This window comes from Danio rerio, chromosome 10 (assembly GCF_049306965.1).
Source record: "Danio rerio strain Tuebingen ecotype United States chromosome 10, GRCz12tu, whole genome shotgun sequence".
Taxonomy (NCBI): domain Eukaryota; kingdom Metazoa; phylum Chordata; class Actinopteri; order Cypriniformes; family Danionidae; genus Danio; species Danio rerio.
Window position 1 is genome coordinate 793415 of NC_133185.1, and position 26999 is coordinate 820413.

General features: G+C 41.8%; 2 protein-coding genes across 3 annotated transcripts in view; both read left to right on the forward strand.

Moving 5' to 3' along the window:
- arvcfa (ARVCF delta catenin family member a) overlaps positions 1–19606 on the forward strand; it is a 39550-nt gene extending 19944 nt beyond the window's left edge. The window contains exons 8-17 of the mRNA XM_695909.9: positions 2619–2636; positions 3188–3259; positions 9497–9624; positions 13276–13426; positions 13495–13687; positions 15006–15117; positions 16472–16559; positions 16639–16715; positions 17703–17799; positions 18050–19606. Of these exons, the coding sequence (XP_701001.5) occupies positions 2619–2636; positions 3188–3259; positions 9497–9624; positions 13276–13426; positions 13495–13687; positions 15006–15117; positions 16472–16559; positions 16639–16715; positions 17703–17795 (932 nt within the window). The 3' untranslated portion in view covers positions 17796–17799; positions 18050–19606. The remainder of the gene's footprint in view (positions 1–2618; positions 2637–3187; positions 3260–9496; positions 9625–13275; positions 13427–13494; positions 13688–15005; positions 15118–16471; positions 16560–16638; positions 16716–17702; positions 17800–18049) is intronic.
- Positions 19485–25487, forward strand: LOC110440081 (uncharacterized). Of its 2 annotated transcripts, none has more exons than XM_021479493.3 (5): positions 19485–19848; positions 20370–20884; positions 22187–22223; positions 23008–23613; positions 25342–25487. In XM_021479493.3, exons 1-4 carry the CDS (start codon positions 19785–19787, stop codon positions 23601–23603), a joined length of 1212 nt encoding a protein of 403 aa, XP_021335168.2. In that variant the 5' UTR covers positions 19485–19784; the 3' UTR covers positions 23604–23613; positions 25342–25487. The 2 variants fall into 2 exon arrangements, with proteins under 2 accessions (XP_021335168.2, XP_068079963.1); XM_068223862.2 differs by having other exon boundaries at positions 19714–19848; positions 20415–20884.
- The last annotated feature ends 1512 nt before the right edge of the window (positions 25488–26999 follow it).

Consider the following 26999-nt stretch of genomic DNA (forward strand, 5'->3'; position numbering starts at 1 on the left):
TGTCAGAAGGTGAATTTCTCTGATGAATCATCTCTTCCAATACTGCAGAAGACCTACTGGAACCAGCATGACCAAGATTCTCACAGAAATCAGTCAAGTTTGGTAATGGAGAAATCATGGTTTGGGGTTTATTCAGTGTGAGAGATCTGCAACATCAACAGCCTGAGGTATCAAGACATCTGTGCTGCCCATTACATTACAAACCACAGCAGAGGGACAATTCTCCAGCAGGATAGCGCTCCTGCTCATACTTCAGCCTCCACATCAAAGCTCCTGAAAGCAAAGAAGGCCCAGGATTGGCCAGCCCAGTCACCAGACATCAACATAATTGAGCTGATGAAGGAGGAGGCGTTAAAGATGAACACAAAGACTCTGGGAGTCCTGCTGAACGCTGTCTTTGCCATTCCAGATGACTTTATTAATCAGTGATGTGAGTCATGTCAGAGATGTATGGATGCAGTCCTCCAAGCTCATGATGGAGTCAGACACAATATTCATTCTGTCTCCACTGCAGCAGGACTTTATATTCTATACTGGACATTATTTCTGTTCAGTGATGAGACTTTAGTCTGAGCAGAGTCAGAACCTAACCCAGCGCTTTACAAATAAACTTCAATTGAATTGAATGGTTGCCTAGCAATGACAGACACCACAGGAGCATGAGCACAATGAATGTTGAAATTGGTAACGAAAGCAACATGCGGTCCAATAATATATCCTCATCATCACAGACAGCTCAGATTAGCGTCTAATAATTTAGGCAGCTTTGTGCTGCTGAAGTTCAGTAGTTCACGTTCGGCTCTATTCTGAGATGAAATGCCACTTTACCCATCGCATCAATTCTTAATGCGTCAAATCAAGTCTTGCCCTACATTTTTTGTTCCTATTGAATATTCTGCTTCACTCATGAGTGCATTACATTTTAAAGCAAATGGGTCACTCAAAAGTTTAGTGTTGTAGAGGTTTGTGATATTTTGGAAAGTAATCACTTCTGCTCACTAATGCTGCCTTTACTAGATCGAAAATAGAGTAATACAGTGAAATGTGGATGAACTGTTTCTGTGTAAATATATTGTAAAACATCATTCCTGTGATGTAAAGCTGAAGATGTTGGACACCTGGGGTTGCGGAATTTGCATGCCAGAAACTGCAGTACCTTAATGTGGTTCTTGAGCTCACAAAGTCATATTTTTATTGACCTCATTTCTTTCGGGGAACCATCCAAGCCCCATGAGTTCATATTGTCAATGACGGCAATAGTTTATGGCACTGACATACTCTGACACTGTAGGCTTTTAATGTCTACACTTACTCCTCACAGTTACATCACTAAAGGACATCATACATCCTAAAGGACTGACCTCGCCCTAAACAACTGATAGTCTCTCTCTAAATGACTGATAGCCTGCCCTAAAAGACTGATAGTCCCGCCCTAAAGGACTGATTGCCCCACCCTAAAGGACTGATAGCTCCGCCCTAAATGACTGATAGCCCTGCCCTAAAGGACTGACAGCTCCGCCCTAAATGACTGATAGTCCTGCCCTAAATGACTGATAGCCCCACCCTAAATGACTGATAGCTCCGCCCTAAATGACTGATAGCCCCACCCTAAAGGACTGACAGCTCCGCCCTAAATGACTGATAGCCCTGCCCTAAAGGACTCATAGCTCCGCCCTAAAGGACTGATAGCTCCGCCCTAAATGACTGCTAGCTCTGCCCTAAAGGATTGACAGCTCCGCCCTAAATGACTGATAGCCCTGCCCTAAAGGACTCATAGCTCTGCCCTAAATGACTCATAGCTCTGCCCTAAAAGACTGATAGCCCCATCCTAAATGACTGATAGCTCCGCCCTAAAGGATTGATACCCTTGCCTTAAAGGATTGATAGCTCCGCCCTAAATGACTGATAGCCCTGCCCTAAAGGACTGATAACCCAGCCCTAAAGGACTGATAGCTCCACCCTAAATGACTGAAAGCTCCGCCCTAAAGGATTGATAGGCCTGCCCTAAAAGACTGATAGCTCCACCCTAAATGACTGATAGCTCCGCCCTAAAGGATTGATAGCCCTGCCCTAAAGGACTGATAGCTCTGCCCTAAACAACTGATAGCCCCGCCCTAAAGGACTGATCGCCCCACCCTAAATGATTGATCGCTGTGCCCTAAAGGATTGATAGCCCTGCCCTAAAGGACTGATAGCTCCGCCCTAAACAACTGATAGCCCCGCCCTAAAGGACTGATAGCCCTGACCCCTGATAGTCCACTGTTTAAAGCAAGCACTACTACATACATTTCAAAATAAGAGAAATATTGTGATTTCCTGGTGACTGATCTTCGTGTGTGTGTGCGTGTGTGTGTGTGTGTGTGTGTGTGTGTGAGTGTGTGTGTGTGTGTGTGTGTGTGTGTGTGTGTGTGTGTGTGTGTGTGTGTGTGTGTGTGTGTGTGTATAATATTGTAACAGTTTCCAGATTGAACAGATGATCTATGTTTAAAATATCTAAATGAAAGCAGTGTGCAGTCATGTGTTGCCAGTCTTTCTCCTGTTGTGTTGTGATACTCGTGTGTCTGATGAAGGTTGTGTGTTTTGTGTGTTTCATGGCTGCGGCGCTGGTCTCTCCGCAGAGGAATGGTTCCATCAGTGTAAGTGCAGAATCTTCACACTCTTACCGCAGTTCATTCACACACTCTCAGTTATTCAGCGCTCCCACCTGACGCCCACCACCACTCCCACACACACATCAGCCTGTGGACAAACAAAACACAAGTAGTTTGACAGGTTGAGACGTTGCTGATGTCATGAACACACTTGTTTGTAGAGCAAGCAGTTGGACTGTGTTCTGCTGTTTGTTATTCCTAGTTATTTCTCCCACGGGCAGCTGAATAGCAAGTCCTAAAACAATTGCAGAGACAAGCGCTCTTCCGCTTCACAGAATAAGCTCAGTAGTCGTAGGTTTTCACTTTAAAACAGCACTTTAGACTGAAAATGCTTCTCGCTGGTTTATAAAAAGCTCTCCGTCCACACCATACAGCCTGAAACACGACACGTGACCATTCACACTCTCTGGACATGTACATATTTTATCAGGTCTGCTTTGACCCTGTGGTGAATACCTGCTATTATTCACACTCTGGACAAAATAACGTGTAGTTTAACAAGTTAAGATGCTGATGTGTTTGCTGTGATTCTTCAGGCAAAAGACACGGAGCTGTAGAGAAGAAGAGCGGCGGTGCTGATCTGCCCAAGAGGAGTCTGCCGATGAGAGGTGCCGTTGTGTTCATTTCAGCATCATTCATCATCCATGTCAAATCTAAAACACAACAAATACTGCTGGCACAATCATATAGAGGCACAAATTCATTATAGGAACCATCCGCCTGGTAAGACTGCATGTAGGGGCTTAATAAATGGTATTAATAAACACTCACAGTGCACCTGAAATTAATATGTAAAATAAAGATTGCAATATTTATATTCATGCCTAATATCAGATGGCCAGAAAGTGATCAGTTGTTCAAATGTAAAGTCAAGCCTGAAATTATTCACACCCCTGGCTAATTCTGACCTAAAATTCTCTGTTTAAATGTAAATAAAAGATGAGAAATATATTTTTTCCCACAATGATCCCTTATGTACATCCTCTTATTATCTTTTAACCCTGAAAAAAACTTGCTGGTTGAATAAAAGTAACTTTCAGTCAAAACTTGCCAGAGATATGGGACAATTTCGAATTTATTAATGTCCAAAATGATTCATGTCATGAGAAACATCTAACCCCACCCTAAAACACTAATAGCCCTGCCCTAAAACACTGATAGTACCACCTTAAATCACTGATAGCCCCACCCAAAAGGACTGATAGCCCTGCTGTAAAGAACTAATAGCCCCGCCCTAAAACACTGATACCCCACCTTAAAACACTGATGGCCCCACCCTAATCACTGATAGCCTCACCTTAAAAACTGATAGCCCCGCCCTAAAATACTGATAGTTCCACCTTAAAACACTGATAGCCCCACCCTAAATCACTGATAGCCCTGCTCTAAAGGACTAATAGCCCCGCCCTAAAACACTGATACCCTACCCTAAAACACTGATGGCCCCACCCTAATCACTGAAAGCCCCACCCTAAAACACTGATAATCCTGCCCTAAAGGACTGATCACCCTGTCCTAAAAACACTTATAGCCTTGCCCTAAAAGACTGATAGCCCCACCTAAAAACACTGATTGCCCCACCCAAAAACACTGATAGCCCCGCCCTCAAGGACTGATCATCCTGTCCAAAAACACTTATAGCCCCGCCCTAAAAGACTTGATATCCTCACCCTAAAACACTGATAGCCCTGCCCTAAAGGACTGATCACCCTGTCCTAAAAACACTTATAGCCCCGCCCTAAAAGACTGATAGCCCCACCTAAAAACACTGATAGCCCCACCTAAAAACACTGATTGCCCCACCCAAAAACACTGATAGCCCCGCCCTCAAGGACTGATCATCCTGTCCAAAAACACTTATAGCCCCGCCCTAAAAGACTTGATATCCTCACCCTAAAACACTGATAGCCCTGCCCTAAAGGATTGATCACCCTGTCCAAAAACACTAATAGCCCCGCCCTAAAGTGCTGATTGCCCTGCCCTAAAACACTGATTGCCCCACCCAAAAACACTGATAGCTCCACCCTAAAGGACTGATCACCCTGTCCTAAAACACTAATAGCCCCGCCCTAAAAGACTTGATATCCTCACCCAAAAACACTGATAGCCCCACCCTAAAACACTGATTGCCCCGCCCTAAAGGACTGATAGTCCATCCAGCCCCGTGATGCAATTTCTCACAACACATGCAAATACCATGGGACACAACGGAAATGTTTCAAGGGAATCCAAAAGCATGATGTATACCGATGGTTACAGATTTTGAACATTCTTCGAAATATCTTCTTTTGGTTTTGAACCAAAGAAAAAGAGTAAATGACATTTTTTGGGGTGAAGTGTCTCTTTAGCTGTTAAATATAGCCTCATTGCACGCTGTTAACATTGCCCTCATGTGTTCAGTCAATATTTAAGGCAGCTAGCTCCTTCATGTCGTCACAAAACTAATCGATGAAGTTAATTGAATTGTTTGAACAAATGTAAGTGGATTAAACCTAAAACAATTAAGTTGTCCCAAATATAAACCTCAGGACACGATTAGTGTTGGGAGCGCATGCAGGAATTGTGTGAGTCCTGCATGTTTTACAGTGTAGACCTGTTTGAGGAGCAGCAGGAGAGAATGAGGAGATGACACTCGTGATCATGATCAGACGTCTGTTATTATCATTACACTCATCAGTATGAGACGCCTCGTATTATTATTATTATTATGAGTGGACGAATGGACGTCTCGCTCTTTAATTTGAAGGTGATGAAGCGTCAGGATGAGGTGTTGTGAAAAGATGATGAACGTTAAAGCTCACTCTGCAGTGTGTGTGAGTGTGTGTGTGTGTGTGTGGTCATATGCTGCAGTGTGTGTGTTCATATGCTGCAGTGTGTGAACGTCACATTCAGAGCGGATCACTGTGTGCTTAAAGACCAGACGATTGTAATGTCATGTATCTGGGTCACCAAGTCTGAGGATGACAATATCAGCAAGGCATACTGCGAGTGTGTGTGTGTGTGTGTGTGTGTGTGTGTGCAAACATGACATTTTATCTCACGAGCTCTTACTGTTTGCACTTATAAAATGCAGCAACAGAATTAATAGTATTGTTCAGTGTAATGCACCCCCAAATCAGGAGACAACACAAAACAATAGGGGGAAAATAATGTTTCATTAATAAATATATCGATTATTTTACTATTGTATAGTAACTATATACTCACCGGCCACTTTATTAGGTTCACCTGTTTAACTGCTTGCTAACGCACATTTCTAATCAGCCAATCACATAGCAGCAACTCACTGCATTTCGGCGTGTAGACATGGTCAAGAGGATCTGCTGCAGGTCAAAGCGAGCATCAGAATGGGGAAGAAAGGGGATTTAAGAGACTTTGAACGTGGCATGGTTGTTGCTGCCAGACGGGCTGCTCTGAGTATTTCAGAAACTGCTGATCTACTGGGATTTTCACGCACAACCATCTCTAGGGTTTACAGAGAATGCTCTGACAAAGAGGAAATCTCCAGTGAGCGGCAGTTCTGTGGGTGCAAATGCCTTGTTGATGAGGTCAGAGGAGAATGGCCAGACTGGTTCCAGCTGATAGAAAGGCAACAGTAACTCAAATAAGCACTCGCTACAACCGAGCTCTGCAGAAGAGCATCTCTGAACACACAACACGTCCAACCTTGAGGCGGATGGGCTACAGCAGCAGAAGAGCACACCGGGTGCCGCTCCTGTCAGCTAAGAACAGGAAACTGAGGCTACAATTCACACAGACTCACCAAAACTGGACAATAGAAGATTGGAGAAACGTTGCTGCTCTGATGAGTCTCCATTTCTGCTGACACATTCAGATGCTCGGGGCAGAATTTGGCCTCAACATCATGAAAGCATGGATCATCCTGCCTTGTATCAGCGGTTCAGGCTGGTGGTGGTGGTGTAATGGTGTGGGGGAGATTTTCTTTGGCTCCATTAGTACCAATTGAGCATCAACGCCACAGCCTACCTGAGTATTGCTGCTGACCATGTCCATCCCTTTATGAGCACAGTGTCTCCATCTTCTGATGGCTACTTCCAGCAGGATAACGCAGCATGCCATAAAGCTCAATCATCTCAGACTGGTTTCTTGAACATGACGATGAGTTCACTGTACTCAAATGGCCTCCACAGTCACCAGAGCTCAATCCAATAGAGCAGCTTTGGGATGTGGTGGAACGGGAGATTGGCATCGTGGATGTGCAGCCGACTAATAAGTTTCAATATGGAGCTAAATCTCTGAGGAATATTTCCAGTACCAACCCGATACTAGTAAGGTGTACCTAATAAAGTGGCCGATGAGTGTATATCACAATGTGATGCATTTAAAAAAAAACAAAAATTTATTTTTAATCATTTTAGAGTCGTTAATTTGGAAAAATTACAATTTAGAGCTTTTATAAATACAAAGAAATTGATAAATGATGGAAAAATACACAGTATACATCAAGAAATCATCATTCTTGCAACACAATAGAGCATAAAAATATTGTATTGTGATGGCATGTAATGTCTTGTGATGTATAAAAATGAGTGACGTATTTTATAAAACAATTAAAAATCTGAGCATTTTTGTTGTAATGCTGGAAAAGATGATGGATTGGCAGCCCAGATGTAGCTGCATTACTCGACTGAGCCAAACGCTGCAGTGTGAGCTGAATCTCTGCTCTGGGTTTGACTCAGTGCACATGTTTATTTTAAGAGGAAGATCTGAAGATCATCTGATGTGTGTTTGTTAGTATGACAGACACGTTCTGACTCCCCGAAACACCTGATGGGACTGACTCTGGATCAGTGTCTCTTCTGCAGCTAGAACGACTCTAGAGAATCAATTAAAAGAATTGTGAGTCGTTTGCTTCAGGAGTGATTCTCATCATTATTCTCTCACACACACACACACACACACACACACACACACACACACACACTGCACTGCACTGCAACATTTGCCACACATTTCTAACAGCTTTCCAGTTTAAGTACTCATTCTTCAATCTTAAAGATCACATGACATCAAAGTAAAGTTGTGTAGATGTTAGTATCAGTGTTATTCATGTTTAGGATATCCAAACATTGACAAAATTTCCATTTAGAAGAAATAAAACTGATATAAACATGTAATGCTCGTAGTTCTTCTGCCCAAATGGATCAGCAGTTTTATTCACGTCACCTCATACTTCAGTTTCCTCATCAAATCACAACCAATCAAAAGCTCTCCAGTGTCTGACATGCCCCGCCCCCTTCAAGACGCTTCATATTTGGCAGACTGGCAGAGCTGTGAGAAAACAAACAGCTATTGGCTGTTTTTTTTTTTAAAGGGGAGGAGCTACATTATGTCCCGCTCTGTCTTTGTGTTTTAGTTGAGATTACATCAAATAAAAATGCATATTTCAAAGCATCTCACAGGAATTTTAAAGGTTCAAGTACTTTATTTTATTTAGTTTTGTTTTATTTTACTTTGTATTATTTTGTTTTGCTTTTATATTGTTTTATTTTTTGTTTTGTTTTATTTAGTTTTATTTTATTTAGTTTTATTTAATTTAATTTTGTTTTGTTTTTATTTCATTTTATTTTATTTTATTTTGTTTTTTATTTTGTTTTATTTTATTTTGTTTTGTTGAATATCATTTTATTTGTTTTGTTTTGTTTTGTTTTATTTTTTTGTTGAATATCATTTAATTTGTTTTATTTTATTTAGTTTTGTTTTATTTTACTTTGTATTATTTTGTTTTGCTTTTATATTGTTTTATTTTTTGTTTTGTTTTATTTAGTTTTATTTTATTTAGTTTTATTTAATTTAATTTTGTTTTGTTTTTATTTCATTTTATTTTATTTTATTTTATTTTGTTTTTTATTTTGTTTTATTTTATTTTGTTTTGTTGAATATCATTTTATTTGTTTTGTTTTATTTTGTTTTGTTTTATTTTTTTTGTTGAATATCATTTAATTTGTTTTATTTTATTTTGTTTTGTTTTATTTTTTTGTTGAATTTAATTTCATTTGTTTTATTTTTTATTTATTTATTTTTTGTATTTAATTGAATTTGTTTTATTTTATTTTATTTAGTTTTATTTTGTTTTATAACATTTTATTTAGTTTTATTTTATTTTATTTAGTTTTATTTTATTTAGTTTTATTTATTTATTTTTAATTTAATTTTATTTTATTTTATTTTATTTTATTTTATTTTATTTTATTTTATTTTATTTTAGGACACCCTGGAGGACTTTTTTTGCGATTTTTTTACAGATTTGTGTGTGTTGAGCATCAGTTAAGACACCGTCCACACCTGTAAACATTAACTGTGGGGAAAACTGGATCATTTTAAGCTTTCGTCAGCTAATTTCATCTTCCGGGTTAAAAATAATTATTGGGGTGGGATCAAAATCGGTAACGTAGCGTGATTTTGCTAGTGGAGAGATGAGTTCACTGTGCCCTCACAGCAAGAAGGTCACTGCTTCAAGCCTTTGCTGGGTCAGTTCTCATTTCTGTGTGGAGTTTGCATGTTTTCCCCGTGTTGGCGTGGGTTTCATCCGGGTGCTCCGGTTTCCCCCACAAACACATGCACTATAGGGGAATTGATCAACTACATTGGCCATAGTGTATGAGTGTGTATGGGTGTTTCCCAGTACTGGGTTGCGGATGGAAGGGCATCCGCTGTGTAAAACATATGCTGGAATTGTTCCAGCATGGTTCATTCCACTGTGGTGAGCAGCACAGAAAGAGCCGCAGAAACACACACTCTTACAGGATTTGACTCTGTTCTGCTGAATGATTGATGCTAATGGGTCTTCAGTGCTTCGTGTGTGTGTGTGTGTGTGTGTGCAGGACTGGAGCTCCTGTACCAGCCAGAGGTGGTGCGTCTCTACCTGTCGCTCCTCAAGCTGAGTCAGAACCACAACACACTGGAGGCGGCGGCTGGAGCTCTGCAGAACCTGTCAGCCGGACACTGGGCCGTGAGTTACACACACACATAAGCGCACACACATAAACACAGACTTATGCATGTGCACACACACACACACACATGCACATACTCATGCATACACACACAAGCACAAACATGCATGCACACTCACTCACACACACATGCAAAAACTCGCTCATACACACTAGCTCAGAAAACACACACACACACTCATTCATGCACTCACACACATATATGCAAACACTCAAATGCACACACAAACACGCACGCAAACACACTCATACAAACACACTCATGTATGCGGGCAAGCATACTCGCACTCTCTCTCTCACACACACACACATATGCAAAAACTCACACACCAGTTATATTGTGGGTACATTTTTCCTTAGACACACACACAGACACACACACACACATGCATGCATGCACTCGCACGCATACATGCACACACAGTTACATGCACACACAAACTTGCATGCAAACACACACTTTGCATGTGTGCAAGCACACTCACACACAGACTTTCTTTAACACACACACACACACACTTATGCATGCACACCGACACATTCATAAACACACTCACATGCACACACAAACTTGCACACAAACACACTCGCACAAACAAACACACAAACACTCATGCATGCGTGCAAGCACACTCACTCTCACACTTACCCACACACACATGCACAAACTCACTCACACACACCACTTGAAGTGTTTGCACATTTCAACCATTTTCCATAATTTTTTCCTTACACACACACACACACACACACACACACACACACACACACGCGCACACACACACACACACGTGCACACTTACGTGCACACACTCACACACTCATTCATTTGCGTGCACACACACACTCAAGTACACTCACTCTCTTGCACATGCAAACACACATACACACACACACAAATACACACGCTCACACACTCATGCATGCGTGCGTGCACACACACACTCAAGTACACTCACTCTCTTGCACATGCAAACACAAACACACACACACACACATACACGCGCTCACACACTCATGCATGCGTGCGTGCACACACACACACTCAAGTACACTCACTCTCTTGCACATGCAAACACAAACACACACACACACATACAATATTTCACATTTACACATTATTAAACACACGCAAGCACACACACAAGCACAAACCCACACACAAGCGCACACACACTCATGCATGTGCAGGCATATGCACACACACACACTCATGCATGCACAGCGCACACACGTGCCCACACACACTCATACTTCAGCAATGCTCATACTCTCCATTTCATTTGAGCTGCATTATTGTCACAGGTGTGCGATGTAAAGAGCTGCATTGTGAAAAGCGTGATCATTAAAGTCCAGCAGATGCAGATATTCAGACTTCGTGACGTATCCGCCGCTTGACACTGATCCCGTGTGAATAATGAGAGCATTAGCAGCGCAGCTTCCAGAAGTGTTTAAATACACTGCAGTGCAGCAGACGTCAACTGCGGCCTTACATAAGACGGCTTAGAGAGTGTCTGAGCAAGCTTAACTCATCATGAGAAACTCTTCAGAACACACACACGTTACATTTCAAGAGTTCACCCTTCGCTGAGGATTTATAATATCCTGTCCCGGGAGAGAGCTCTGAGCTCAAGGCATCCTCAAACCCAGGGCTCCCTCCTGGTGGCAGGGTGAGAGGGGAGATTGAGCTCAGGTAGATCTCAGAAACTCCCCTGCTGATGTGGATCAACAGAACAGCTTTAAGCAGGAAGAATACTGATGCTGGGAGCTAGACAGTAGTGCCCATTTGGCTTAGCCGGTTTACATACTGTATGATAAATGTGTTTGGACGGTGGGAAACCCACGCGGACACGGGAAGGACATGCAAACTCCACACAGAAACACCAACTGGCCCGGTGAGGACCAGAGCTGATGGTGTTCTTGCTGTGAGGCGACAGTGTTAACCATTGGCTGCCGTGCCACCCAATCTAGGTAAAGGGGGGAGGAGAAGGGGAGGAAAGGGGGTTTCTTCCAAACTAAGATGGTTGTGGAATGAAGCTGGGGTTATTTATAGTGACTCCTAGGCAGGGCCGGAGCAAGCTGAACTGCCGCTCTAGGCAAAGGACGATCACGCCGCCCTCAAACCGAAAGTGAAAACGAAATTGACCGGTTTTCAAAGTGAAGAACCCTATTCTGCCGCCCTAGGCGTGGGTATAACTGCGGACGCGAGTGCTGCGGGAGATGTTCGGATGTCGCCGTTTCTATTCTGCCGCCCTAGGCGCGGGTATAACTGCGGACACAGGTGGTGCGCGAGGTGTTCGGATGCCGCCCTAGGCGGGGGTATAACTGCGGAAGCGGGTAGTGCGGGAGGTGTTCGGATGTCGCCCTCTCTATTCTGCCGCCCTAGGCGCAGATATAACTGTGGAGTGTGGACGCAGGTGGTGCGCGAGGTGTTCGGATGCCGCCCTCTCTGCCGCCCTAGGCGCGGGTATAACTGCGGTCGCGGGTGGTGCGGGAGGTGTTCGGATGCCGCCCTCTCTATTCTACCGCCATAGGCGGCCGCCTAGGTCGCCTCTATGGACGCGCCGGCCCTGCTCATAGGAATCGTCTGATTGGAGGATCATGATTAGCAAATGCAGGACCGGCTGTGGTCAATCATAAGCACGTGATCCTCTTGAAATTAGTCTATAAATAAACCTCACTTAAAGGTGTTCAGTTTTGCCCTTTTTACAAGATGTAAAATAAGTCTTTGGTGTCTCCAGAATGTGTCTGGACAGCATACCCATCAGATTTTGTATTATACGCTGTTGACGAGGTCAATTTCGGGGTCAGAGGGAATTGTAGCTGTTTTGCGCCTGTGCCTTTAAATGCAAATGAGCTCTTTCTCTCCGCCCACTCTCGGGATATTTTGCTTCTGAGAAGAATAATCAGGGTGAGACTTCAGCACAGGAAACAGTGTTGATCAGACATGATGAAGCAGAACCCAGTCACAAATACTGCAGTAAGATGAATGAGCGCACACACAAATTACAACATTCACTGTGCGCACACACACACACACACACACACACACACACAAGCTCGCATTTAACATGCATATGTGACAGGATGCCCACCAACCAGGTGAATATTCTTCCTCAGAGAGATCATTATTGCTCAGTTACTGTACGAAATAAACCAGCTTTAATGTCCTCAAAGCGAGACTCCTGTCGTGTGATTGAAGCGTCCTCATTTGTAGTGGTGTTCACTATTCAACTGTGCTGATTCCAGCGGTTACGAATTACGCAGCTCAAAAGTATAGTTCAAGATGCTATTAAATACAGAGTGTAGCACTTACTGCTTCTTGAGGTTGATCCCTGAGAGCTGATCAGATCTTTTAATGCCAGTTTCTTTGCAAATCCTGTCTCATGGAGATGTTTATACCCATTACTATAGAGACATGTCAGTGGGCGGAGAAAACCGCACTCCTACATCACGCTGCGATCAGCCTCAAAATCACTGAGATTTGGGTCCTATTTAACATCAGGACATTAAAATAAGAGACCTGTTGTGTGTCTGCCGCTCCTGTATGACTATACTGTACTACACACACTTCTGTCCAAACAAGAGTTGATTATGCATCATAGGTGCTCTTTAAAGCCTCATGATTACACTTGTTGTTTCCTCAGTGGTCTAACTATATCCGGGCGACAGTGCGTAAGGAGAAGGGTCTGCCGGTGCTGGTGGAGCTGCTGCACTCGGATGCGGATAAAGTAGTGCGAGCTGTGGCCATCGCGCTCAGAAACCTGGCCATCGACCACAAGAACAAAGACCTGATCGGTAAGAGCAGCACTTTACTGTGGTGTTCTGCAGCAGAGCCTGTGCTGAGGCGGATCTGTGTCCTGCAGGGAGTTACGCCATGAGGGATCTGGTCAGCAACCTGCCCTGCGGCCAGCAGCGCCCCGCCAAAAACCTGGAGGGAGACACGGTAGTGGCCATCCTGAACACCATCCTGGAGATCATCTCCGAGAACCTGGAGAACGCCAGATTCCTCATCCAGGGACAGGGCATTCAGAAACTGGTGTCAATCAACAGAACAAGGTGACCACCTGGCAACAAACACCATAGCAACAACATACAACACTATAACACTATATACTACAGCCTAGCAACGCCACATCAATATGGTAAAATCCATTGAAAACACCTTGGCAACACCATAGCAACAACACAACACCCGACTAGTGCCAAACCAATATGGTAAAATACATTAAAAACACCATAGCAACACCATAGCAACAACACAACACCCCACTAGTGCCACAGCAATATGGTAAAATACATTGAAAACACCTTAGCAACACCATAGCAACAACACAACACCCGACCAGTGCCACAGCAACATGGTAAAATCTATTCAGAACACCTTAGCAACATTACAACAGCCTAGCAACGCCACATTAATATGGTAAAATACATTGAAAACACCTTAGCAACACCATAGCAACAACACAACACCTGACTAGTGCCACAGCAATATGGTAAAATCCATTGAAAACACCTTAGCAACACCATAGCAACAACACAACACCCGACCAATGCCATAGCAACATGTTAAACTCCATTGAAAATACCTTAGCAACACTAAAGCAACAACACAACACCCGACTAGTGCCACAGCAATATGGTAAAATTCATTGAAAACACCTTAGCAACACCATAGCAACAACGCTACACCTGACCAGTGCCATAACAACATTGTAAAATCCACTCAGAACAACATAGAAAGTGCATAGAAACTATTCTGACACCTTAGCATTGCTTTAGCAACATGCTAAAATTCAATCAGAATACATTAACAACAACGTAGCAACCAAACACAACAGCCTATCAACAACAAATCAACATAGTAAAATCCTTTCAGAACATCTTAGCAACCACATAACAACCACCCTGAATATCACAGCAATGCCATAACAACATTCTAAAATCCAATCTGATTACCATAGAAACTGCATAGCAACCACCCTGAAAACCCTAGCAACGCTATAGCAACATGGTAAACTCTACTCCGATCACCATAGCAACTACCCTGAAACCCCTAGCAACACTTTAATTGCATAGTAGAATTCACTCACATCACTGAAGCAACTACCCAGAACACAGCAATGCCATAGCGACATAATCAAATCCACTGTGAACACCTTAGCAACCACACAACATCCTACTAATGCCTCAGCAATATGGTGAAACACTTTCAGAACATGCTAGCAACATGAACAGCATAGTAACTGCCCAGCACCTGTGTTTGTCCAGCTGTAGCTGTAGTTTGATCGGTGTGTGTGTTACTGCTCATCAGGATGTGTGTGTGTGCTGTGATGAATGATGAGTGATGTTTATATGCTGTTGTGTGAATCAGCCAATCAGTGCGCGAGACCAAAGCGGCGTCACACATCCTGCAGGCGGTGTGGGCCTATAAAGACCTGCGACACACACTGCTGAAGGCCGGCTGGAACAAAACACACTTCAAGGTAACACCACATCAGCCCCATACCACACAACTAGAGGAGACCTGCTTCTGCCAGGTAAGAGAAAAAAATGTGAATTTTTAATGCGAAATTTAAAGTATGACTGTTCAAAATTTACTAATTAAAAATGTACTTACTAAATTGAAATTGACAAAAAAAAAATACAAATTATAACTAAAAAGTCTAAATGAGATAAAAGTCCAAATTTACTCGAAATTAACTTATTAAATCAAAATTCTAAAGGAAAAATTGGAAATTGTGACTTACTAATTTGAAATTGATTTTCTAAATCGAAATTATGACATAAAAATATTAAAATATAACTAACTAAATCGTGTTTGACTTTTACGAGATAGTCTAAATTATGAGATAAAAGTAAAAATTTCTAATTAAAATTAAAATTATTACATAAAAAGTATAAATTTTGTCTTTCTAAATTGAAATCATGAGATACTAAGTCAAATTTATGACATAAATAGTCAAATTTATGATGCACTAAATCAAACTTATGGCTTAAAAAGTCAGTTATGACATACAACGTAAAGATTTTGGCTTTCTAAATTCTAAATTATGAGATAAAAGTAAAAAAAAAATTACTTACCAAGTTGAAATTGACTTAATCAAAATTATGACGTAAAAATTCAAAATTATGATTTATTAATTTTAAATTGACTTTGCTAAATTCAAATTATGACTGTCGAAATTATGAGATAAAAAAGTGTAAATTACAACTTACCAACTTAAAATTTATTAACTAAATTTAAACTGTGACCATCGAAACAGATAAAAAGTTAAAATTATGACTTACTAATTCAAAATTGACTTACTAAATCAAAATTATGACATACAAATATAAAATTAGAACTTACTAAACTGCAATTGACTTGTTTGAAATTATGAGATAAAAGTCAAAATTATGACTTATTAAATTGAAAACACGACATGCTAAGTCGTAATGATAATAATTAATATTTAAATATATGAATAGTCAGACTTCTGATATACTACTGTACATTGAAGTTATGGTTTAAGAAATTGAAATTATGAGATAAAAATCAAAATTTTTACTTACTAAGTTGAAATTCCCTCACTAAATCAAAAGTATGATGTAAAAGGTCTAAATTATGACTTACTAAGTTGAGATTGATTTGCTAAATCGAAATTATGAGATAAAAATTCTAAATTATAAGATATAAGTACAAATTTTAACTTGCTAAGTTGAAATAGACTTACTACTTACTGTTTTCTCTTAGCTGGTGGAGTTGGGTATCCATTCAGCAGAGTTGAGTTTCTCCTCACATGATGAGTGTGAGTGTGTATCTGCCGTTTCAGTGAGTGTGTGTGTCTGCTGTTTCAGCCAGCCGTCTCCAGCCTGCCCAAAAAACTGAAGAACACCAAACAAGGGAACGATGACATCACACTGCCGCTGATGGAGAAGAACCAAGGTGAGAGAGGTGTGTGTGTAGTGTGTGTATGTGTGTGCGTGTCAGCCACTGATGCAGTGTGTGTGTGTGTGTGTTTCAGACGGATACTGCAGCGTGGATCAGCCAGAGAGAGCAGGAGACGCTCCCTGCCACATGATCGAACGAGAAACTTTTCAGGTCAGTCCGGGCGTGGTTCTGATCGCCGAGTGCGAGTACAGCCTAAAGCCAAAGATTACTGCATAACTCCAGCAGTGTGCCTACAGTAGACTCATAGACAATAGTGTCTGAGACTTTAAAGACACAGCACTTTGCATCCGGTGTGCCTTGGGCTTTTATAAGGAGCAGTTCTTCTCAGCCAGTCGTCTGTTTACAGCTCGTCAGAATGCAAAATGCAGGATATACAGATTAAAAACGTTCAGCACCACCCTGAAACAAACATATTTATATATATTATATATATTATTTATATATTTTGTTAGTTTAATGTGTATACATTTATTCATTCATTTTCTTGTCGGCTTAGTCCCTTTATTAATCCGGGGTCGCCACAGCGGAATGAACCGCCAACTTATCCAACACAAACCCAAACTTCTGATTCTAGGGGTATGTTCTTGGGTAATAAATGGGCATACAAACACATCTGCAGAGAATGTTTGCACTTACTTAAGACACATGTCCACACTATGAGGACATCAGAGAACAATTTAACTTACTGCATCAATGCAGGTGTCACGGTGGCTTAGTGGTTAGCACTGTGACCTCACAGCAAGAAGGTCACTGGTTTGACCCTCGGCTGGGTCAGTTGGTGTTTCTGTGTGGAGTTTGCATGTTCTTCCCATGTTGGCGTGGGTTTCCTCCGGGTGCTCCGGATTTCAGTCTAAACACATGTGCTATAGGGGAACTGATCAACTAAACTGGCCGTAGTGTATGAGTGTGTCTGGGTGTTTCCCAGTACTGGGTTGCAGCTGGAAGGGCATCCGCTGTGTAAAACATCGATTCATTCTAATGTGACGACTTTTGATAAATAAGAGACTAAGCCGAAGGAAAATGAATGAATGAATCAGAGCGGTATATGGCACCTTTAAGAAATGACTGCAGAACTTAAACACTGCTGGGATCTTATAGCAAAATAAAGTTATTTAAGACACTGTGTTTGTCTTTCAGGGTGTGAATGATAAGAGGCACTTCATCAGGACCAGCAGGCCGGCGGTGGGCTTAGTGGAGCGGACCCCTCAGCCGCTGGACTCCTGGGTCTGAACTGGTAAACACTGCAGATTCACCATTTCACCCTTCATCAGCCATAGAGGAGAACAAACACCACCGTGGCTTCTGCTACAGTTCTCTGATCAATATTTGTGCAAGTTTAACAGGAAGTCTCTCTTTTTAGCTTCTCATTATATGAAAACGCTGCTTTATTTGCAAATGTTTTAAGGCATATTTCAGTTTTGCGCGTAGATGTAATTCTCATCTTTGCATGTAAACACAGCTACTGACATAGACTGTTTCCACAGGCTGCAGATCCACATTGACAGACGCGACCAGCCTTCAGCACAATCAAACCAGAGAAAATCAGCAGATCATCATGTGTTCATCATCCACACCAACAGAAGCTGGAGGAACGGCGTCGAGATCGTCTGGAAGTGGACTTTGACTCTTTGCTGCTTTTGGCAATCTTCACTGTTAAACTCAAGATTCATGATGTGAGCAGTCGTCTGGAGATCTGATAATCCGCCATATTATGATCTTGTGTTGTTTCTATGCTTTCCTTTCCTTTGTTTTCTTTGTTGACGAGTCTCTAAAGTGTATAGTAAGTGTTCCGGATGTTTCTGTGATTAACCTCATGGACCATTTCAGTTCTCTGTCTTATGTTTTATGCACAAAAGAAATGATATCATGATATATGATGAATATGAGTAGATCATGGGGCTAAAATTCACATTAAAAAATACTGTAGTAACTTACGGTAAACACTGCAGTGTTTTTGAAGCGTACAGTAGTACAGTACAATTAATCTGGTGAGGCTACAATTTCAATGGTGATACAACTACTACAGTAGTACCCTCACTGGCCACTTTATTAGGTACACCTATCTAGCTGCTCATTAATGCAAATTTCTAATCAACCAATCACATGGCAGCAACTCCTAAATGCATTTAGGCATGTAGACATGGTCAAGAGGATCTGCTGCAGGTCAAAGCGAGTATCAGAATGGGGAAGAAAGGGGATTTAAGAGACTTTGAACATGGCATGGTTGTTGCTGCCAGACGGGCTGCTCTGAGTATTTCAGAAACTGCTGATCTACTGGGATTTTCGCGCACAACCATCTTTAGGGTTTACATAGAATGCTCCGACAAAGAGGAAAAATCCAGTGAGCGTTTCACTGTGCTCAAATGGCCTCCACAGTCACCAGAGCTCAATTCAATAAAGCAGTTTTGGGATGTGGTGGAACGGGAGATTGGCATCATGGATGTGCAGCCGACAAATCTGCAGCAACTGCGTGATGCTATCATGGAGCAAAATCTCTGAGGAATATTTCCAGTAGCTTGTTGAATCTCTGCCATCAAGTATTAAGACAGTTATAAGGGGTTCCCGGAACTAGTAAGGTGTACCTAATAAAGTGGCCAGTGAGTGTATAAACAAATAACCCAATAACTAATGCAGTTTTCTACAACTATAGGGTAAATTATACTACAATACATCACATTTAGTGTAGTAAAACTTAAATATACTACAGTATTATTGGTTGATTATAGTTAATCTACATTATACTGGAGCACAGTGTTGTAAACACTATAATACAGTATAATACACACCATTCAAAAACACTGGTAGCCTATTTACTATAAATTACTATGGTATTTTTTTAAATGTGGGACAGAAACTGCTAAAATTGTGCTTATATAGTCTATATCAGAGATTTTAATGGATTCATACTAAATTTGTTTCATAACATCGGTGATTTAATGGCTTGAGAAATACAAATCAACGAGTTTTATCTCTTCTTAATAAATCTATTTCGTCATGCATCTAACAGAGAATTAAATCAAATAAAAGTGAAATAAAACTTGTTTCCCGCTTCCTGGCGATTTTACTGCGCGAGGTGACTCGCTCGTCTGGTGTGAATCAAATGTTTGGATCTTTTAAACGAAAAGAGTCGATTCAAAAGATTCACTTGCGGCGCGTGTTTTAAAAGTGCATCATAATCGGTTACAGAATCGGCGAATCTTCCTATGCAGAGCTGCAGAAATGAGTGAGAATCATCCATTACAGATGGAGGAGATTGAAACCAGCCCGAGGAGAAGCACTACAGGTGTGTGAGAATCATTATTCACATCAGCATATATTAAAATAGACATAATGTGATTTCCAACTTTATATGATCAGCGCTCTCTAATAATGACTTCATGCACATCCAGTTACTGCTTTAATGTAATTTAACTCACTAATATATATATATATATATAGGCTATATAGAGAGCTCAGTCATTGAAGGTCGCTGGTTCGAGTCCCGACCAGTTGGCATTTCTGTGTGGAGTTTGCATGTTCTGCCCGTGTTGGCGTGGGTTTCCTCCGGATGCTCCGGTTTCCCCCACAGTCCAAACACATGCGCTATAAGGGAACTGATCCACTAAACTGGCTGTAGTGTATGAGTGTGCATGAGTGTATGGGTGTTTCCCAGTAATAGGTTGCGGCTCCACTGCATAAAACATATGCTGGTATAGTTAACGGTTCATTCCGCTGTGGCCACCCCAGATCAATAAAGAACTAAGCCGAATAGATGAATGAAGGTAGACATTGGTGTGGATCTGAAGACTTGTTTATGTGTTGCAGAATGTTTCTCTCCTGTTGTCTCCTCATCTCCTGCTGAACACACAGCTCTGAGCTCCACAGCGGCCCCGCAGACGCATGCTGCTCCACAAGAACCCCCCCGCAGAAACACCAGCATCCGCGCGGCTCATCCGGCCATTTACCTGAACACTAGCTCACACAAGCTCCTGCGGAAGGCAGTGCGCATCTGGAAGAGGCCGTTCCCCGTCTTCACCCCTCTGTCCTCAGTGTCGAGGGTCAGGAGTTTTCAGGAGCGGGTTCAGATGCTCCAGAGTCAGCCTGCAGTCTCCAGATCCCCGCAGCCCGTGTCCAGATGCGTCAGAGATCTGCAGCTGCGCAGTTCTGGGACGGATTCCTCCCCGTCGCCCTCCAGTAGGTCAGATCAGCCTCCGATCCGTCGCCGCAAGCGCCCGGCAGTTATACGCAGCTACAGATACCGCAGACAGATGCAGTTATACCGCATGCTGTCCAGCTGCAGGAGACTCAAGCAGGAGGAGCGGACAGTGCACACACTGCAGGTCAGAGATGTGACTGCTACACTGTCAAAATATCCTTAAATTAGTCTTCAGTATTTACAAACCACCTAGCAATGCCTTAGCAACCGCTTAACAAACCCTTAGAACACCCTAACAACACCTCTGAACACCTTAGAAACTGCCTAGCAATGCCTTAGAAACTGCCAAGCAACCACTCAGAACACATTGCAACTGCCTAACACTTTAGCGACCACTCAGAACACCCAAGCAACTACTTAGAAGACCCTAACAACAGCCTAACAACCACTCAAAACACCTTAGCAACTGCTTAGCAATCTTAACAACCTTAACAACCACCTAGCGACACCTTAGCAACCACCTACCAACTCCTCTGAACACCCTAGCAACACATTAGCAACCACTCAGAACACACTAGCAACTGGATAGCAACAATTTTGCAACTCCCTAGCAACCTCTAAAAACACATTAGCAACCGTCTAGCAACACCTTAGCAACCACATAGCAATCACTCAGAGCACCTTGTCAACCTCCTAGCAACACCTTAGCAACCACATAGCGATCACTTAGAACACCCTGTCCACCCCTAGCAACACCTTAGCAACCACTTTGAACACCCTAGCAACCACATAGCAACAATTCCATACACCCTAGCAACCACCTACCAATGCCTTAGCAATTGCCTAACAACCACTCAGAACACTAGCAACTGCTCAACAACATCTTAGCAACCACTCAGAACACCCTAGCAACTGCTAAGCAACCCCTCAAAACACCTTTGCAACCGCCTAACAAACACTCAGAACACACTAGCAACACTTTCGCAACTGCCTAGCAACCCCTCAGAACACTTTAGTAACCGCCTAGCAACACCTTTGCAACTGCCTCGCAACCCCTCAGAACACCTTAGCAATTACCTAGCAACACCTTAGCAACAACCAGTTTAGCAACCACATAGTGATCACTCAGAACACCCTGTCAGCCTCCTGGCAACACCTTAGCAACCACTTTACTTTTGTAGTTAATTCTATAATGAATGAATGAATTGTGTTTGTTCTGATCAGCCTTGATATATACAGGATCACTCTGATTGACATTCTCCATCTGCACGTGTCATCAGAGGGGAAAAGCCCCGCCCACTAGTGCCCACCTCTCCATCTCATTAGCATGTCCAGCAGCCCTGAGTGAGAAGCAGCCGTCTGTCCATTAGCCATTAGAGTGTTTGAGCTGTTTTAGTGTGTGCAAACAGTAGTCAGTGTGTGTCCTGATTCACGAGTGTCCTCTGTGCTGCTTTCCTCGTCTCACATCTCAGTTGTTTGTTTACAGGGTCAGTCGTCACCTGCGGGATCCTCTCCTGTTAAAGGTCAGTCTTGAATGCTGTTTTCATATATTTATCATCAGATGTGCAGGAATTATATGTATATGTATATGAGCTCTTATACAACAGGTGGTCAAACTCAGTTCCTGGATGTCCGCAGCTCTGCACAGTTTAGCTTTAACCCTGATTAAACACACCTGATCAATCTAATTGAGTCCCTTTGAAAGTTGATAGTGTGGTGACACCCCGATCTTTCAGAATTAGGGTGTCATATGCCAGGATGTCATAACTGAGGGGGCATTTTAATCCCTTAGACATTAGAGTTTGGACTGTTTATTATTACTTTGCATTACTGCCTAAGTTACTGACTTATATTTTTTTCTAGTAATAATAATAAATAAAAGTGGGCGTGGCTTGATTTTCCTTTTGCAAGCTGATTGGATGTAGCAAAGTAGGCGTGTCATTCAGATAGATGAGGGAAAGGGTTCAGGGAGAGTCATCGCAGCCTAACAGACTCCTCCTCCTCCTCACCATTTTTGTTTGATGTCAAAACTGACAGCTGGAGGGGCGTGGTTAAGTATGTTATCCCCGCCCAATACCTCAGACAGACCTAATCTGAGAATTTACCTGAAAGCAAACAGGGTGTGCGTTTGTAGATTTTAATTGAAGATTACAGGAGCAAACTGTTGTTTTGTTCTTAATGACTTGTTAATTTTAATATATATAATTGAATATATTAACTGAATTGGCAATGATTGAATTGTTCAATGTGAGCGAACAACATCAATATGGTTAGTTTTGATCTGATGTGTACTTTAACTCCGCGCAGGTTCTCAGGGTGCAGATGATGGGTCAGATTCAGAGTCTTCTCCAGTGATCCGTCCACCACCGAGGAAGACGAACCGTCGGCTGTGGCGCAGACAACTGGACAGCAGCAGCTCCGACAGCGGCCCGATCACCACTAATCCCTTTACCACAGGAGCAGACACACTGAAGAAAAACTCCAGCAGAGCGCTCTCAGATTTCGCAAGTGTGCTGAAAACCTCCCTGAGCTTGATCGGGAGCGATGTGAACTCCTCTGAGGTCGTCCCAAAGAAATCATCGACTACTCAAATGTATGAGGACTCAGACGAGCAACGGGAGAAGACCCCGAGCTCTTTCGTTTCTCGGCTGAAGATGTTCAAAGAGAAGCTCAGGCAGTGTGGAGAGGTCAGGACGTCCCCGGCGTGTGTGAAGTGGAAAAGTGTGCTTCTTCAGAGAGCTCTGCGCTCCCCTGCACTGTCCTGCGAGAGTCCGAGTCCTGAGACATCATGGTGCAGGTTTACACTGCTGGACTGCTCAACACCTGCAGGCCGGAGCGACACAGACACACCTCAGGTCAACACTGAAGGCCACAACAAGAACAGCATGGCAGGAGATTACTAGAACACTACAGGTATGCTGAAATGCTGAACTAGACTCTTTATCATGTGCGTGTCTTTACAGAAACGTATAAAGCCCACATTTACTGCAGCGATTTATGGTGAATACTTTATTTGAATAGTAAATACTATAGTAAATACTGTTTTTGAACCATACTCTAGGATTAATCTGCTGTTGTTCTATAGTTGCTATGGTAACATAATAACCATAGTAATACATTTTTGTAGTGGTTCTATAGTTGCTATGGTAACAACAACCATAGTAATTGATCTGTTGTGGTGATTCTACAGTTACTATGGCAACACATCAACCATAGTAATATAATCTGTTGTGGTTATTCTGCAATCGCTATGGTAACACCGCAACTACAGTAATTGGTCTGTTGTGGTGATTCTACAGTCGCTATAGTAACACCACAACCATAGTAATTGATCTGTTGTGGTGATTCTACAGTCGCTATAGTAACACCACAACCATAGTAATTGATCTGTTGTGGTGATTCTACAGTCGCTATAGTAACACCGCAACTACAGTAATTGATCTGTTGTGGTGATTCTACAGTTACTATGGCAACACATCAACCATAGTAATATAATCTGTTGTGGTGATTTCGCAATCGCTATGGTAACACCGCAACCATAGTAATTAATCTGTTGTGGTGATTCTACAGTTGCTGTGGTAACATAACTATAGTAATTAATCTGTTGTGGTGATTTTGTAGTTGCTTTGGTAACACAACAACTATAGTAACTGAACTATTGTGGTGATTCTACAGTTGCTATGGAAACACAACATCCATGGTAATTGATCTGTTGCATTAAGTCTGTTACGTCGGGGCGGCAGTTTCAATGCTTGACGGAGGGCGTGTCTGAAGGTGGGGCTGACCCGATGGCCATAGCAGCGTCAGTCAATGAAATTATTCCGCAGTCAGCTACTGTCTGAGGTGGGCTATTTGCATAAAGTGATCTGATTGGCTGATGCTTCCGTTGAAACTTGAAAAAATTGAAAAATTCCGCAGCGAACAACGCCGGCTGATCCACAGTTCAGTTCGGCAATGGTTTTAAAGAAAATACCATTAAGCTAAACAACAGTAATGTGTAGACCCACACGAAATCTGCACGCGCAGAAATCTATTAATAAATAAACTAATTTAATAAATAAATAATTTATTTAATTATTACATTTCTTTAAATTAATTTCACTAATATTATTATGATATAACAATAGTAATATTAAAATGTTGATATGATTTATGTACAATACAGCTTGTACAGTAAAGTAAAAATAAAAAACAGTAAACGTTAAAAAGCTGTTATTTTTTATTTCTTATTTTTAGTTTTTAGTTACGATACTCCTGAAATCATTCTGCATAAACCCGCAGACTTTTTACAAAATTCTCAGCAGAAATAGCAAAATAACGTCCGCAGATTCCGTCTGGCTAATGAGTCAAATGATGATGGTATTTTACGCATGCTGCATTATTTTGCATTACAATGGAATCTGTTTACTGTCAGTAGCACATTAGTTGTACATCATTTCAGTTTAAGGAAAATGAATTGAAGATGTGTGAAATGCCCCCGCAATTCTGCAGTCCGACATCACCACTGTATCTACAGTGCAGTAATCATCAAAGCAGATCATTAGAGTTGTGAATAAACTAGAGCAAACGGCGGATCTTGTGGATTACTACATCAAAGCCAGTGAAGATGTTTCTGTATGTCTGTTTCTGTTCCTCCTGCAGTCTTGATCTTCAGATTCCCGTGGATGAAGTGAACCAAGCAGACGATCAGGAGCTCAGTGTTGATTTCAGAACTAATCTCTGCACTCGGCTTGATGAAGTACTGCTGTTGTTTTAATCTGCCCTATTAAACTGGTATTTAATCAGCACTGACGTGAGCTTTCTCTCTGTAATTGTGGGGATTTACCACATGGTGGCAGTGTCACACAGTCAGTCAAAGATTCACGCTTTGCCTGATGATGTGACCTGAGAGCAAAACATTTCCCCCCACTGGACTCAGCTGTGAACGTGTTATTTCTGGAAGCCCTGAGTAGTTTGTTGTCGGCTTTGGTTAAGAAATAAAAAGATTGTTTTGATTAAAATGTTTTAAAGTCACATGATCAGATGGCTTTCTATATTTTATACTTGTTTTCTGCAAGCAGTCACAACTGCATGAAGCCTTAAGTAATTTTAAATATAGGGGAACTATATAGTCAAGGAATATTATTAAGAGCGATGCAGCAACCTTTTTATTTATCACCCTCACATAAGTGGATGCTCACATCTATACTGCACAATAGTTAGTGACACTATACGGCAATTATTAATATTTTACATTACTGTGAGGGTTGGGGTGGGGGTAGATGTTAATAAAATACACTTTAATGCAACATTTTATAACTATTATCAGTAACACTCTGCAAAAGTACTGTTTTTGATGCATAAATGTGCAGTTTACATGTGTTTGTTCCCTCATTACAAACACAGAAGGCAAATTCCACAACATATACACGTTAAACTAACACAAATACATTCAAACAGCCTTGTAAGGGTTGCAATGAATACATTTAAAGGGTGGGCCATTTATATGGATGCACCTTAATAAAATGGAAATGGTTGGTGATATCATTGTTCTGTTGGTGGCACATTAGTGTATGTGAGGGGGCAAACTTTTCAAGATGGGTGGTGACCATGGTAGCCATTATGAAGTCGGCCATCTTGGATCCAACTTTTGTTTTTTCAATAGGAAGAGGGTCATGTGACACATCAAACTTAATGAGAATTTCACAAGAAAAACAATGGTGTGCTTGGTTTTATCGTAACTTTATTGTTTTATGAGTTGTTTACAAGTTTCTGACCACTTGTGTTCAGTGTGCTGCCCATTGTGTTGGATTGTCAATGCAACCCTCTTCTCCCACTCCTCACACACTGATAGCAACACCGCAGGAGAAATGCCAGCACAGGCTTCCAGTATCCGTAGTTTCATGTGCTGCACATCTTGTATCTTCAACTTAAAAATATAGAGAGGAAAATTGTTGTAGCCAATCAAATGCAGCCTGTGGCATGCATATTAATCTCATGTGCAATGTAAAAGTCTCTGTTTTGTTCCAACTGGCCTGATGTTTCCACGTTTTTTGATACTCCTATTAGTCAGCTATGTCTATATTCTAATTTTGATCATATGGCGCTGTTAAGAGTTTAATCGCAGCAGGTACACAACCTGTGGAATGATTTTAATGTGTTTGTTTGCAGCACTGGCTATTTCAGCTCACAAATCAGAGCCCCGTCGGCCTGTGTTTGGTCTGAGGGACGGGTTTGTTCATCGGTAAAACCGCTGGGCATGTGGGCGGCATTTCTGCTGCTTTCTCTGCTTCATTAAACTGACAATTTAACCTCAGTAA

What these genes read in the sequence shown, in the direction of transcription:
- LOC110440081 (XM_021479493.3), top strand. Translation starts at nt 19,785, where the DNA reads ATGAGTGAGAATCATCCATTACAGATGGAGGAGATTGAAACCAGCCCG. An exon ending in CCCGAGGAGAAGCACTACAG is followed by an intron (nt 19,849 to 20,369) that starts GTGTGTGAGAAT and finishes TATGTGTTGCAG; the next exon opens with AATGTTTCTCTCCTGTTGTC. An exon ending in GGGATCCTCTCCTGTTAAAG is followed by an intron (nt 22,224 to 23,007) that starts GTCAGTCTTGAA and finishes AACTCCGCGCAG; the next exon opens with GTTCTCAGGGTGCAGATGAT.